This window comes from Colletotrichum higginsianum, assembly GCF_001672515.1.
Source record: "Colletotrichum higginsianum IMI 349063 chromosome 7 map unlocalized unitig_7, whole genome shotgun sequence".
Lineage (NCBI taxonomy): Eukaryota > Fungi > Ascomycota > Sordariomycetes > Glomerellales > Glomerellaceae > Colletotrichum > Colletotrichum higginsianum.
This window is the reverse complement of record NW_017263917.1, coordinates 3,218,061-3,232,659: the sequence shown is the minus strand read 5'-3', so window position 1 is coordinate 3,232,659 and position 14,599 is coordinate 3,218,061. Positions and strand designations below refer to the sequence as shown.

At 55.8% G+C, this 14,599-nt stretch overlaps 4 protein-coding genes across 4 annotated transcripts; 1 reads left to right on the top strand and 3 right to left on the bottom strand.

Annotated features, from left to right (window-relative positions):
- Nucleotides 1-16: 16 nt before the first annotated feature.
- CH63R_10669 (3',5'-bisphosphate nucleotidase) lies at nucleotides 17-810 on the bottom strand (the record flags this gene model as incomplete). Its single annotated transcript, XM_018305643.1, has 2 exons — nucleotides 17-33; nucleotides 126-810. The coding sequence occupies 2 exons, from the start codon at nucleotides 808-810 to the stop codon at nucleotides 17-19; spliced, it is 702 nt and encodes a 233-aa protein (XP_018155067.1).
- A 3,921-nt stretch (nucleotides 811-4,731) lies between these two features.
- CH63R_10668 (Amino acid permease) lies at nucleotides 4,732-6,748 on the top strand (the record flags this gene model as incomplete). The annotated part of the gene is made up of 2 exons (XM_018305642.1): nucleotides 4,732-5,231; nucleotides 5,554-6,748. 2 exons carry the CDS (start codon nucleotides 4,732-4,734, stop codon nucleotides 6,746-6,748), a joined length of 1,695 nt encoding a protein of 564 aa, XP_018155066.1.
- A 373-nt stretch (nucleotides 6,749-7,121) lies between these two features.
- Nucleotides 7,122-9,725, bottom strand: CH63R_10667 (Short-chain dehydrogenase; the record flags this gene model as incomplete). The annotated part of the gene is made up of 1 exon (XM_018305641.1): nucleotides 7,122-9,725. The coding sequence occupies one exon, from the start codon at nucleotides 9,723-9,725 to the stop codon at nucleotides 7,122-7,124; it is 2,604 nt and encodes an 867-aa protein (XP_018155065.1).
- A 2,447-nt stretch (nucleotides 9,726-12,172) lies between these two features.
- Nucleotides 12,173-13,048, bottom strand: CH63R_10666 (Nad dependent epimerase dehydratase family protein; the record flags this gene model as incomplete). Its single annotated transcript, XM_018305640.1, has 1 exon — nucleotides 12,173-13,048. The coding sequence occupies one exon, from the start codon at nucleotides 13,046-13,048 to the stop codon at nucleotides 12,173-12,175; it is 876 nt and encodes a 291-aa protein (XP_018155064.1).
- Between the last annotated feature and the right edge of the window lie 1,551 nt (nucleotides 13,049-14,599).

The following is a 14,599-nucleotide window of genomic DNA, read 5'->3' as shown; positions in this document are numbered from 1 at the left end:
TCTCTCTCTCTCTCTCTCACTTGGTCAGACTAGCTGTGCATGTCTGCATGATGTATTTGACTTCAACAGTGAGATAGCCACATTATTAGCTTTGCTCTGGATCAAATCGAAGGCAGAATGCTCACCTCTATTCCATGTCTCCCGTTTGTGAAACCTCACAGCCAAGCTGTTCCACAGCCTCACGCACCACGCGGCGACGAGCGCATCGCGCATCGCCCGGTCCATGGGCGCCAGGATGTTGAGGCTGTACATGTTGTCCTGGGAGTATTCCACCGCGATCCGGACCTCCTGTCCGTCGATCCAGTCCAGCACGTCGTTGTTGGACCGGACGTCGAAAAGGAGCTCGCGGGCCTCGAACACACTCTTGTCGCTGGCCTTGCGTCCGACGCGCCACGCCTTGCACACGCTCTTGCCGATTTTCGAGAATTTGAGCCCGATGCTGCCCAACCCGCTCCGAGACACAGACTTGATGTAGTACGGGAACGCCTCCTGCATGATCGCCTGCGGCCGTTCCAGGTTGAAGATGTGTCTCGGATGAGGGACGATCTCGGGGACGGAGGCGGCGTCCCGACTGCGGTTCTTGACGGAGTAATCGATACGGGTGAACTGCACCAGCCTGTCCGTCTCTCGCAGGAAATCGATCTGGTGGTTCAGTTCGTAGAGGCCCGGCGCGTCGGCGTCGCGGAACGTGGCGGAGTGGATACTGCGGCCCGCCAAGCGGAGAGTATCCGGGGGTAGACTTCCTTGGATGATGGTCGGGTTCTCCGCATAATCCGGGGGCTGATCGGCGTTGGCGGTGGGCTGGGTCATGATGCGTTCCGTCTTGCTTGAAAGGGTCTTGACCTTTCCAAGCAGTCGCAGCTGGCCAAGAGAGGCAAGATTATTCAGGCTTGGCTCTGGGTGGTGCAGAGAGGCCTCTGTGGAAGGTTTATGTCCAAAGTGTGCCAGACGATGGGAATGGGGATGCCGGTGGTGCGACAGATGAGGTCCGTCTTGTGTACCAAGGCAGTCGAGCCGGCGCGCATCAACCAAAGAGTCAAGAAAGCCGGTAGCCTGCGTTCGCCCGAACCTGAGGATGCAATGGTGTCTGATTTGGAATGGTACGGTAAACAGTACTACGGCAAGTACTTTGCATTGTGATTGGCTTGTGGTCCGCCGTCGTCCCGAGGTACATACGGAAGGCCTCGCTGTTGCAGTCAGCTGCTCTCATCCAGTTGCCCGGGTTATGTCTCGGGACAACTGTGAAATAGACCTCAATCGCAAATGTCAGCAAGTTTGTTCGGCCTCTCCGAACTTGAACGCTCAAGCTATCTATGGTCGTCCATTTACTTGCAATTGTCACATCCTTCGTCCCGGAATCGAAAATAGGTAGAAACGACTCATCAAATGGGCTTCGGGGTGATATACATATGCAATTTGCCACGTTTAGTTCACTAATGGAGGCCAAGCTTGAAAAATAATGATTTTCTGAAGCCTTCACCATCATCTGTCTATTGAATGCAAAGCTGGGTAATAAGTCACCCTAGTGTTGTGATGTGTGTTGAGATAGACGCACCCACGATGCTGCAAATAACCAAGATCGGCGGGAGAGTCCAAACGAAGCTGCCATGGGTGTAATTATTTGAAGCCCAGTTTGGCCAGCTTCAGGTAGGAAAGCTAGACTTGGTACTGCCAATGGTCTTCTTTCTACTAGTTCAGCATCGCAGCATAAAGCATCTGCATTGACTACTGTCACTTCAAGTGGATTCCAAGCTGCAAGGTCCGCGGCATGGTGCTAAACTGTCGACGATGGCCTCATTTCAGTAAACCATTCATTGCCAAATTGGAAAACGCGTAAATCCTTCAGGATAGACAGACACCCTAGTTTGACGGCAGCACGAAAGAGATTGGGTTGCTTTCTCTCGCACCGTGTCGAGCGCGGCTCCGACGAAATCGAACAAGAGGAGAAAACTCTTCAAAAACCTTGAATTGGTTGGCATTAGATAATTCGAACAATGCGCCGGACTGGCTCAAATGGCGGTCGCATTGCGTTGTACATATTCCATAGCCGAGGCCAGCCGGGAAGGAAGCGGGAGCAGGTCGTCTCGTATGTACACGGCATGTCTCATTACGGGAACGAGTCGTCCGACAACGAGCATGGATGTCCTATCCATCGGTCGCCCCCGCGCGATTATTCATCGCTAACGGCGCATGTGCTACGTCATTGTCCCAATCTTCCCTCCCCAAAGCCCTGTAGCGCTTGCAGGCTGCAGCATGCAGTGGTATGCGCCAAGCAAAGCAGAACGGGTCCTCGGCAGGGCATCCAAGGACCGAAAGTGGATACTTTCGGTTCCGCACGTTGTGGGGCCGTACGGGCATGATGACCCCCACTTCTGCTTCCGTTCCAATCAAGCCGTCGGAAGGATCCACGCCGTAAGACGCGGCCAAGGGTGTCGTGCTCTATTCTCCACCCCTCGTGGAGGAGGGGCCAGGGGGGAACATGGTCTTGGCAAATGGCATCGCGTCCTTTCGAAAACACCCGGGCGTTTCCCCCCCTTGGCCTTCTTGGGTGGCTTTCTTGGGATCCCTTGGAACCTACAAACTCAACTGACACGCCCGCCAAATTGCCTTGCCAAAACGCCCAGCAACGTGGCCTCTTGCTTCTTATCCGACAAGACAATGCGGCTCAAGCCCGACCAGAGTTCTTTTTCGACGCTTGCTGATCTGATCGGCTCTTGAACCAACGACCTCGGAAGATGAGCTTCTTTCAACGACCGTCCATCGTTGTTGTTGCGACTTTGTTCAGACTCTCTCTCTGGATTCACCATAGCCGCAGTTTGTCGGTTGCTCGTGCCGGACGGAGCTCGCCGCCGTCGCACACCCGCCACTCTCGACTCTCCAGACGACTCCCAACACTGTGGAGTTGTCTAATTTGGTTTCTGGGCCGGCCCCCCGTTAGAAGACAACAAAAGAGCGTCCCACCTCTCTTGGTCGGGCATTGACTGGCGGCTGCATATAAAGTGGATAACCACGAACCCTTAGAGACACTCTAGTTGGTGCAATCCGAGTTTTCAAACACCATTCTCAAGGAACCCGACAATGGTGATTGGCCAATTGTCGTGCTGTTTGATGACATTTAGACAAAGTTTTTCGTTATTTTTTTTGTACCCCCCATGGCTGGCGGCGCTGGGCAAAGAGGAGAGGGTATGAGACTATGATGGGTCGCGGGATCACCCTGGGAATTCGCCCCCAGCCTCGCGCCATTTTGGCCTTTTGGGGGGGGGGGGGGGGGGGGGCTCAATTGTCGGTCTCTCACCGAAAGAAAAAAAAAGGAAGAAAAAAAGGGAAACAAGAGGCGAGTATGAGAAAACCGGAGAAGGGGGATTGGCCACCGAACCAGCTTATCTCCGTATCATCTGAGGAGACGATTCCGTCCCATCTTCATTGGCTATTGGCTGCCTCTTCTTTTCGTCGAATGCGAGCTGGCCCATCCATTTCCTCCCCCCTCACAGAGCGCGCCGGCTCCCTTGAAGGGGGCCCGCTCCCCCCTCCTCGCAGAACCGTTTGACACACCGGTCTGATAGTGAGATTGGCAGATTGGGATGGGCGAGATATGGGGGATACGTATCGCGGCCACCCCGCATAGAGTTGCCCTCTCAGGCATATCGTCCCTGCAGATAAAGCTGGAGAATTCCCACCACATCGGCGCGAACATCAGATTTTCTACGGGTACGATATCGATAAGACGAGGTGCGCGCAAACGGTCAAACCGGGGGGCGCAAGTATGCTTGCGAAAGAGGGAGGGAGAGAGAGAGAGAGAGAGAAAGAGAAACCTTCCGAAAAGAAGATTCGAAGGCGGCGAAAATTGCACGTGTCTATGAGCATAACATGACCGGACCCAATCCCGACAAATTGAAGACTGCCCGCGTTCGGAAAAAGGACGCTAACACAGGCATATGACGACATTGCGGACACATTCTGCCCTAGGCAGCCAGCCCAATCGCCGCGGCCAACTGGCCCAGAGGGAGAAGTGGGTGGGAAAGAGTCCCTTTGGAGTTTGGACCGACTGGGGGGGACCCACGGCCGGCGCTGGGACGGAATCAGGGACGGTCCTGGTCAACTCCACACAAACCTCCAACGTTGCTGGGCTCTGAATGGATCGCTCGCCCGTACGAGTCCCTGGATCGCCTGCTGCTGCAATCAACGGTCGTGGAGGTACCACCGCAGGCTGTGATTTGGCCGAGACGCTTCTTGGGGTTGAGCTGGAGAGATTGGCCTAATACCCGCGGTCTCTCTGAAGCATGTCGTACCCTACCGTGTGTGCGGGTGTGCGTGGGATGTGGCACCAAGTTTTAAGACTTTCTCTCTCTCTCTCTCTCTGTTCTGGGCTTGTCGCAAAGAGTTTTCCCCCAAAGATCCCCCCTCGCTGATCCCTTATCTATCTCTCTCCCTCCCTTAAAACCAAACCTTCTCCCCATCGATTTTGTTTCGACGTACCTGGTTCCAAGTTTTCCGTGTCTCTCTTCTTCTCCCTCCCACCATCTCTTTGTCCCACGGGTTTCCACCTTGCGCGACCCTTACGACTCCTCCCTCCCGTACACATTCCTCCACATGCACCCGGTGGTCTCCTCCCTCCGGTCTCCGTCTCGCGCCTAAACACCCCCACGGGCAAGACTCTAGGCTCGAAACAAACCCGCCCCGTCGTCGCGGCTTGAGTTGGAATATCCCCCCTCCTCCAAAACCAACAGAACAATGTCGGGTCCCGAGCTCAAGGGCCCGGCCGAAGCCGTGCCCGGCGAGAGGGTCTCCCTCGACAGCTACGGCTCCTCGGTGCGACACAACTCGGACGGCCTTCAGCGCCGGCTCGACAACCGCCAGATCCAGCTGATCGCCATTGGCGGGACCATCGGTACCGGCCTTTTCGTCACCATCGGCGAGGGCCTCGTCAAGGGCGGGCCCGGCAGCCTGCTGCTCGCCTACACCCTCTACGCCTGCGTCGTCGCCCTCGTCAACAACTCCATCGCCGAGATGAGCACCTACATGCCCGTCTCGGGCGGCTTCATCCGCCTGGCTGGCGTCTGGGTCGACGACGCCCTCGGCTTCATGGTCGGCTGGAACTACTTCCTCTACGAGGCGCTGTTGATCCCCTTTGAAATCACCGCCCTGAATCTCGTTTGCTCCTTCTGGAATGAAAAAATCACAGAGCCAGGCCCCACAGCAGGCTTTTGCATCGCCATCATTCTTGCATACGGGTAAGTCTGGCTATATCCTTGTTTTCTTCTTTGTCGCGGGAGGTCAAGCCACAATTCGTGAGCGCCCAACCAGCTAGCTACATGTGGCTGTGTATGGACGGACTCTGTGCCGGTGGATTCATTCACTTTTGCAATGCCGGCGTCCAGCGATTCAAACCCGACGAAACAGAACCGACCGGATAGTGTCTTCTAGAGCTCGTTGTGACCGCCCACGGTGTGACTGCGGCCTCTTTTCGTTCTCGCTCACCTCTTCTCACCATGCCTCCCCGTGGTTCTTTGCTGTGTATGCACATATATACTAAACGTTGTGGTGTGAATCTAGTCTCTTGAATGTTGTTGCTGTTGGCATCTTCGGTGAAGCCGAGTTCTGGCTCTCGGGCGGCAAGGTCCTGCTGATCTTCATCCTCTTCTTCTTCACCTTCATCACCATGGTCGGCGGCAACCCGCAGCACGACGCGTACGGCTTCCGCTACTGGAAGAACCCCGGCGCCTTCTCGCAGTACCTCACACAGGGCGACACGGGCCGCATGGAGGGCTTCATGGGCGCCCTGGCCACGGCCACCTTCACCATCGTCGGCCCGGATTACATCTCCATGATCGCCGCCGAGGCCAAGCACCCGAGCCTGTACATCAAGTCGGCCTTCAAGACCGTCTACCTGCGCTTCGGCATCTTCTTCGTCGGCGCCGCCCTGACCTGCGGCATCGTGCTCCCCCACAACGACCCCATCCTCGAGAAGATCTACCTGGGCGGCGGCGAGGGCGGCGGCACCGCGGCCGCGTCCCCGTGGGTCATGGCCATGGAGAACATGAAGATCCAGGGTCTCCCCCACCTCGTCAACGCCCTGCTCTTCACCACCATCTTCTCTGCCGGCAACACCTACACCTACTGCGCCACCCGGTCCCTGTACAGTCTGGCCCTGGACGGCCGTGCCCCGGCTCTGCTCCGCAAGACCACCAAGAACGGCGTGCCCATCTACTGCTTCGCCGTTACCATGATCTTCCCCATGCTCTCCTTCCTGCAGTGCGGTAGCGGCTCGGCCACGGTGCTCAGCTGGCTGCTCGCCCTCATCACGGGCGGCGGCGTCATCAACTACATCGTCATGTCCATCACCTTCATCAACTACCATCGCGCGTGCAAGGCCCAGGGCATCGACCGCCGCACCATGCCGTACTACGGGTACTTCCAGCCCTATGGCGCCTACATCGCCCTTGTCCTCCAGACCATCGTCATCCTCACCTACGGATGGTCCGCGTTCCGCCCCGAGTTCGACGTTGGCTCCTTCTTCTCCAACTACACGATGCAGATCGTGGCGCCCCTCCTCTTCATCTTCTGGAAGGTCCTGAAGCGCACCCACTACATCAAGCCCGAGGACGTCGACCTGACGTGGGACCGCCCCATCATCGAGGCCTACGAGCAGCACGCCGTTGTTCAAGACCCTCCCGTCACCTTCTGGAGGGAGATGCTCCAGATGATCGGAATCGGCCGCAACAAGGTGATCAAGGGCGAGAAGGCTTGAAGGAAGGGTAGTTGTTTTCTCTCTTTCTTTAATGATTGATGGCGCGAGATACCCAGTGTGCTCTATATACGGCCGGAAAATAATGAGATTCCAAAAAAAAAAAAGTTGCCATCATGCATGCGTCATATGCGAGACCTTCCAGGTGAAGCCATCAAGCAAATCGCCGATTCAATGCCGAGATTAATATGTAAAAGTGGACTTGACCCCTTTCGGGAGTCTCTGACAGGCCAGGCCAAGGTCTCGAGCAAGCATTTCATTACACATCGGACCGGATCTCATCCATCATTCCTCTTGGCGTGAATAAAATTCCCCCCTGACTATCGTGAACTGCATCTCCGTACGACTAACACACGCTTCCGTAGCGTACACAAAATCAAAAGTACAAGCCACCGTTTGCGGTTTGTACCCGCTGCATCGGCCGTGATTCATCCACGACCAGGTGCAGATTCTGCCGATCATCCGCCCGGACTCTCACAACCCTCTCCCACACTCTTCCCTCCTTGGCGTCCTGCCCGGAACTCGTCAAGTTCTCGTCAGCGGGCGGCTGCGACCTCAGGGCGAGCACCGAAAGGTCCTCCAACTTACCCCAGGGCATGACGCTCCAGACGCGCACCGGCTTGCCCCTCCACTCGATCTTGTAGTGCTCCAGCACTTGGGCGCCCGCGATGAGGAGGCCGTAGGCCATGACGGTGGCCAGGTAGATGATCATGACGGCCATGGCGAACCGCAGCGTCGTGCGCGGGTCCCCCGAGCCGTAGCCGTACCGCTGCGCGTCGAAGTCGACGTGGACGTAGCCCGAGGACATGCTGGCCGACAGCTCCGCGATCGTCTGGTTCACGACCGTCGTCATGTTCTGCTTCCGCCACGTCGAGTGCGTCGCGTTGAGCGCGTCGAAGTAGTTGACGCCGCCGAAGTGGCCGTGCTGCGAGAGCAGGTCCACGCCCACGATGCTCGTCTCGCTCTCCTCCAGGATCAGGCCCGCGCCCTCGCCCGACCCCGTCCGGGCCAGGCCGTCGGTGAGGTACACGGCGAACAACTTCTGTATCAGCAGCTCCGCCGCGGGGATGTTGCCGGACTCGACCGCGGCCAGAACTGTCTGCGCCGTGCCGTTCACGTCTTGCGTGGTGGTGAAGGTGTCCAGCAGCCGGAGGACGGCGCTGGACGTCTCGGGGAAGCTGTCGTCCCCCGTCACGTTGAACCTGGGGTCCAGAAACGGGAACCAGCTTTCGTTGAACCTGATGACGCGCCCGTCCTCCAGCGAATCTCGGCCGACGATCTCTCTCATGCCGTTCACGCTGTTGACGCTGGACTGGAGCGTGTGGCTCACCCAGGGGTCGAAGGTGTAGTTGGCCGCGACCCAGCTGGCGAGGAGGCTGCAGCCGTAAATCAAGTCTTTCTGCCCGTTCAGCACCCCGACCGGGACCTGGCCGGCGATGTTGATGACCGGGCTTCCCCTGCCCTGTGTGCGGAATATCGAGGCGGTTGGCCGGTGCATCCACTCCGACTGGTTCATCCACGTCAGGAAAAAGTTCCGGGGTTGCTCTTGGACCTGCCGGCACGTCGAGTCGTTGAAGCAGTTCAGATAGTCTGTTGGGTAGTACACCGGTTGACCCGATGAGATCACGTCGTCCTTGTGGTGGACTTTGCATTTGGATTGCACAAGGGGTTGGTATATGGGCTGGTTCATCCGAGTATCCGTCGAGAGAACCCCCCTAGGCTCCAACTTGTAGCGGGCTTCCCTCGACAACTGGCCCACCGGGTTCTGCTGCACGTACTTCTCGAACAGGCCGACACTTGTCGCGAAGAACCTCGAGGGCGTCGTGGCGATCGTTGTCGACCGGTTGGATTGGGTGAACATCAGGTTTCGCCGGATGTTCAGCGACTGGAACGTGATGTTGTCTTGCAGGTTGTTCGACCCAAAGCTCTCAGCCCAGTTCCAGATCTCAGAGAACCCCCCGGCGGCGCAGTCGCTCTGGTAGATCCCCTGGACGCCCGTGCATTTGTTCACAACGACCGGGCCAAAGACCGGTTTGTCCGTCCACGGGGCCCTGTCCGGGCTGAAGTATTCGGGCCAGACACTCTCGGGTTTCGAGAAGTACACCATCGGCATGGTGATGTTGTTGAACGCCAGATCGTGATCCAAGGGATACCAGCCTGGCGTTGGGATCAGGAGAACTGCCGACGCCGGTCCGACAAGCGCCGACAAGATCGTCGCGAAGACGAGGTAAGCGGCGAGAAGGATATCCCACAGCTGCAACCCGGAGGTTCCCTGCCGCCAAAACGCCGGGCTGATGAGATATTCGAGGTCTCCTACCCGATAGCCGCCGGTGAGAAACCCGAGCCGGACACCGTCGCCGATCAAGCGCCGCCGAAACATGTTCAGCCCGATCGCCGACAGCGAGGCCACGATGAAGATCTCGTGCATCTTGGCCGGCAGCTGGAGGATGTTGTTGAGGTCGTCGGCCGTCAGGTCGAGCCGTCCGACCTTGACGCCCGAGTACGGGTACCAGAACAGCCTCTGGTGGCTCACGACAGCCACGCCTATTGTCAAGACCAGCGCTGGGAGGTGCACGATCCAGCCGCTGAAGAACCGCCATCGCGACTGCCGTACGACGGGCTTCGGGTTGATGCTCCTCGTTGTGGCGGTGGTTTTGAGCTGCGGCCTGGTGGCAGAGTCTTCGCAACTGGGCTTGTTCGAGCACGGCTCGGTGGTTGTGGTCGCCAGGGTCGGTTTTCGCCCGTCGTCGGCTTTCCAGCCTTTCGGTTCCTCGATATTCTCGCATGATGTACTCGTCTGGTTGCCAGGATATCGATCGCAGGAACGCTGCGTGTCAGCATGGGCGTCGCTTCTATTGTTGACCGAGACTGCTGCCGCGTCTTTTGCTGAGCCTGGGCTGGAATCGGACTTGGATTCTGCCGCAACTTGGAAGATGGCCGCATCGACTCCGTTTTGGGCCTGCTCTTGTGGTGGGCCCATTGTTGATCAATGCAACAATTCCGTAACGTGGGTAGGTAGTCTCCGGACTGTATGGGCAATGGAAGAGGAATGGTCCTTAGGATTCGGTCCGTCCCGTGATATATCAGACTCCATGCGTCGTCACGGTCAGGGCCATGTGGAATAGAAACATTCCCGCTTGGTGGGTCGAAATACCACCTAGAAGACGTCAAAAAGGTATTTCAGCTGGTAATCCAAGAATGTCGAGAATGATTGAACGAGGACGAGCAGCAGGGGGCGAGAAATGTAGATGCCGTGGTCTCACTTCAGCCTTTCCAAATGCGGTTCCCACGTTTCTTGGCACCGGCCTCGACTATACTCAGAACGTGAAAATAAAGTCGTGTGGCTCGACCATTCACTAGATAATTTGACAACAGGGCAATTCAGAATAAAACCAGAATGGAGTCAGTCAGCCATGGTAGATAACAAATATCTCTGCCAATGTGATTTTATCGTACAGCCTGATGGACAATTCTCAGGGGTTACTGGATGTGTAATGTTTCAATTGGTGATTCTAACAACACTTTAGGCTTGCTGCCCCGAGTGGTAAACAGCAGGTCTGGAAGCAGAAGGTGGACAGGAAACAAAGAGTGAGTCTTTGCCAAAATGCCGATCTGTTTGTAGAAAACAACAACCAACATACGCCAATCAAATGTTTGCAAAGGGCAACAATGGCAACAACTAGCAGAAAAGAGTTAGACGGCAAACATCACCGTCGAAAGGCACCCTTAGGCTAACTGTATTGGTATTGTCCTTCTCTGAATCATGATAATGCTTGTATTGGGTAAAATCCAATCCTGTACTTCCTTGATCCGTTTCGATATCCAAACCATGCTATGTTTGTTTGTATAGACGAGCATCTTGCTCAATTTCTTCGCGGATATCTTGACGCATGATACCAAAGGTGTGACATACCAAGGGTTCTAAAGCTTGAACATTCCGCCTATATAATCTTCGAAAAACCAGTGGTCACTGGCCCTAGTAGTAGTAGGGTTGGTTTATAAGGTGGTCATGGTCCTGGAAGCTTTCATGATTCTGCGTTTCTTAATAGCAGTGACCATATACTGCTTCCAGTGCTAGGTATAGCACTTATGCTGTGTTTCCTACAGGTTTTTATACGTATTATTGTGTACCTGTGCGACCTCAAGAGGGACCGCCTTAGCCACGTACCTAAGTCACTGGCCATAGTATGTTAGTGTTGAAGGACGCAACTTGGTTGGCTGGGTTGTGTATCGCTCGGACCTTTGAAGCAGTTTATATCACAATGTGTTAGCTGTTTCCTGGTATCCTGTGTTTCTTTTTTGTTAAACTGCTCCCATCACGCAGCATTCTTCAGAGGAGCGATTTATTGTATGACCTCATAGAATTCATTTGCGGGCATTCGGAAGCAAATTCCAAAAGACGCATCGGAGTAAAAAAGAACATAGCAAATGCGATAATCAACATGCTCAACAACGTTAAGATTCTTTCACAATTTTGCGTATCTGGCAGTGTTTCTGCAGTCATTGCAGGAAGGATATATGATTAATGAATCAGCACCTTCGGCTACATGTTCCTACCGAGAGCATTACGTCTTCACCCGGATGGGAAAGGGTAGTTCAGAATTCTATCGTCTTCCCGGCCACATGGGTGGATATTCAATACACCACAAATGCAGAAGAGCCTCGTCAATGCTGGCGTTCGAGCACCTGGACCTGCAGAGAGACACCGGGCCCCGGCAGGGTGGCCCTTCGAATCTGCGGGCATGATTCGATAGGAGGAGGTGACGGCCTCTACAACCTCTCGCTCACCTGCTCCCAAGTTCACCGGGCCTTCTAGAAGGCCCTTTAATGTCAAGAACCAACTACAACCGTCAGCAGAGGCTCCCGAGTACCATCACCGACGAGAGCGGCATATGTCTCTACCAATCTATGGCACATACGTCAATCACATTGTACCGCCACAAGAAGCAATTCCCGACGGGGATGAGCCCGCAAATACAGGATTTCCTCGCCTCGCTCAACATTCTGGGGCTACGCAGTCTGGAGCTTCGCCGGGGACGCGGTCGCCATGTTAGACCTCTCAACAGCTGGTACAGGTTGCTGGCCACCCTCCTCGGCTGGAGCGCCTGACCCTGAGAGGATTATAATTGCTCAGCACCGAAATCAACTTCCCGTTGCTCCCTCATCTCAGAGAGGCTCACTTTTACAAATGTGGGGTATCGGAAAGATTTCCCGCTTTTGAATTCGTGGGGGAGAACGTACGTGTAGCGTAAGGCTACTCATTGCAGAGTACGGGGGAATGGCTTCAGTAGTAAACAAATGAGAGATGAAGTTCGCAGTTTACTCTTTTGCTGGAGGATACATTTCGACGCCGAAAATGCTGCGTGCTGTACTTTTCCACCATTCACCGATGTAGAAAAGAAAAGAAGAAAGAGACAAGGCTTTAATTTAAGCCCTTCGGATTCTGACTCTCACAACGATCCCATAACCGCGCATGCTCTCCCAGATCCCCATCTCGTTCTCTTTGCGAAAGGTGACTTCTCCCGCGCGCACCGTCATGGCGACGTCCTCTTCTTGCCTGAGCGGCGTCGACCTGTCAGGCTGCGCCTGCCGAGAGAGCGGCCGGGCAGACGAGGATGGAGACTCGGTTCCGGACCGGAACATCCCCCAGCCGCCTGCCTTTCTTTCTTCTTTCGCCTGTTCCATCACGGCGCTGACGACGGTGCGGTCGAGTCGAGGTTCGGGTTGTAGCAGTTTTGCAAGACGACGCGCGAGCGCCTCGTCGTTCCACCACCACCATCCCTCCTTGGGCGTCGAGGCGGCGGCATCGTCGTCGTCCCAGCGACCCCATTCGTCAAATTCATAATCGCGAGATGAACTCGCGGCCGACAAGCCTGCGTCCGGGACTGCGCGTTTGCTATCGCCTGCACCTTTCGAGCCGAGGTCCGGCTCCGGTTCCACGCGGATGACCTGGGCAACCTCCCCCGCTCTCCTGTCGGCGTCCGAGGTGATGCTCCACTGCGGACCGACTGCGGCGGCGGGCACGAGGTAGAGCTCCGTCAGCGCCGGCGGGTGCGGTGTCCTCCCCAATCGGTTCAGGAGGGATGTTACATGGGGCGTCAGTAGTGGGAGGAGTGTCGTTGTTGTGATGGTGTCGCGCGCTGTTTGCTGGGATTGGGTGACACGGAGAAGAGAGGACAGGTCCTCAAGCGTTGCAGAGACCGATGAGCCGGGGTTGTATGATGAGGACGAGGGGTTTGAAGTCGTTGCTTCACTATACGATGGAGGTGGCGGATCGCCGCCGCCTTCCAGGGCCTTGGACATTCTGATGGAGTAAAAAACCTTGCCCTGAAGGGTAGAAATGAACTCAAACGACGATTACCGACGCCTTCTGTGACACGACGGACTGCGGCGTGAGTTGCAGTCGCGATGATGATTGGGACGTTGGGCTTGCTAGTAGTGCTCAATGAACAACAGTCCAGTCACCACCCTGTGACTAAGGCAGAATGACGTCTAATGGGATTGAGAGCCGCAGAGCCGTTGAAGGACCTTGGCAGCAAGATAGTAGACGTGTGTGTAAGATTTGCCTCGGAGGTGGTCAGGTGACTGAATGGGTGATTGAATGAGTAGGTCATTGAATGAGGAGGCGAGTGTGTTTTCGGCCAACGCCGACAATTAAACATCCGCAGGGCTGAGAATGAGACCAGGAATGCATGCGTCCAGTTAGAGTTGCGATGCGGGGCGGCGGAACCCCATTGAGCTTCTTTTCTTCATCACGAGGCTCATTCTCGATGACATTCATAGGGCGGCTCGGAGATGCACGAGCTCCAAGGCGGGAAAGATGAGCAAGGCCCCAAGAACGGGCTGAGGCTGTGACTCGGTGGTGTGGTTGATCGCGCTTGGGTGTTTCTTGGGGCGCCTGAGGCTGGCTGGGCGAAGACGAGGGGGCATTGCAAGCGCTAGTGACTGGCGGTCCAGTCGGGTGTTGCACTATTGGCATGAGGATTGATTTCAGGGGAGTCATTGGAGGAGAGTCATTTCCCAGCATTGGGGAGCAGAGGGGCGATGCGCCCGACTAAAGTGCTGTGCTGTGCCGGGCTGTCGCTCATCCCATTGGGGATATGTTCCAGGTACGGATTTTGCCCAGCATTCCGCAACAGGTGACCGAATGAGGCCCGCCGTCGGTGTCCACTCTGGACATCGGGGGCCCGGGGCCTCGGTCGCCATTTGGAGGCGAAGCGCGAACTCGCCATTGACGACGGTTGTTGAGGCATTTCTGCCTCGAGGTATCCGGAATAGGAATGTGTCTTTTCAAGCCTGGCTGATCGGGGCATCATAAAGTCTCAAAGTCAAGCCTCGGTGAAGAGAACCAGGGTCGCCGCCAGCCTCTCTAAGCGGGGCATATCCTCTCAGTCCTCTGCTCGGTGCCTGAGAGGGGACTTCGGCTCGGTATCGGTTGCGGCAAAGTGAAATTGAGGCCATCGTTGTCATGTCGTGATGAACGATGCTCGTTCCAGGAACCCCGGAAATACTATGGGCTGGCCTCAAGTCCATGTTTGTCGGTGCCTGATACAAGTTTGACCAGTGACAGGGAGATAAGACTCACAAGAGGCTGGCTGGTCTCTGATGGGATGATGGATGGATGGTGACCTTGTTGGCGGGCCTCAGATGAACGAAACAGGGATGATCAGCACTACCCCATAATTATGTAAGACGAGTGGAGCAACTTTAGCCATCTTAGTGTAGGCAGCCATTTGGGGAAGGCTTCGAGAAGCGCTCTAGCGTGTACAAGTTGCCCCATTCATATGACTTCTCCTTACCACGTCCAATCATTAGCAAGACATGTTTGGTCCGAGACCCATTTGGTGGCTCACG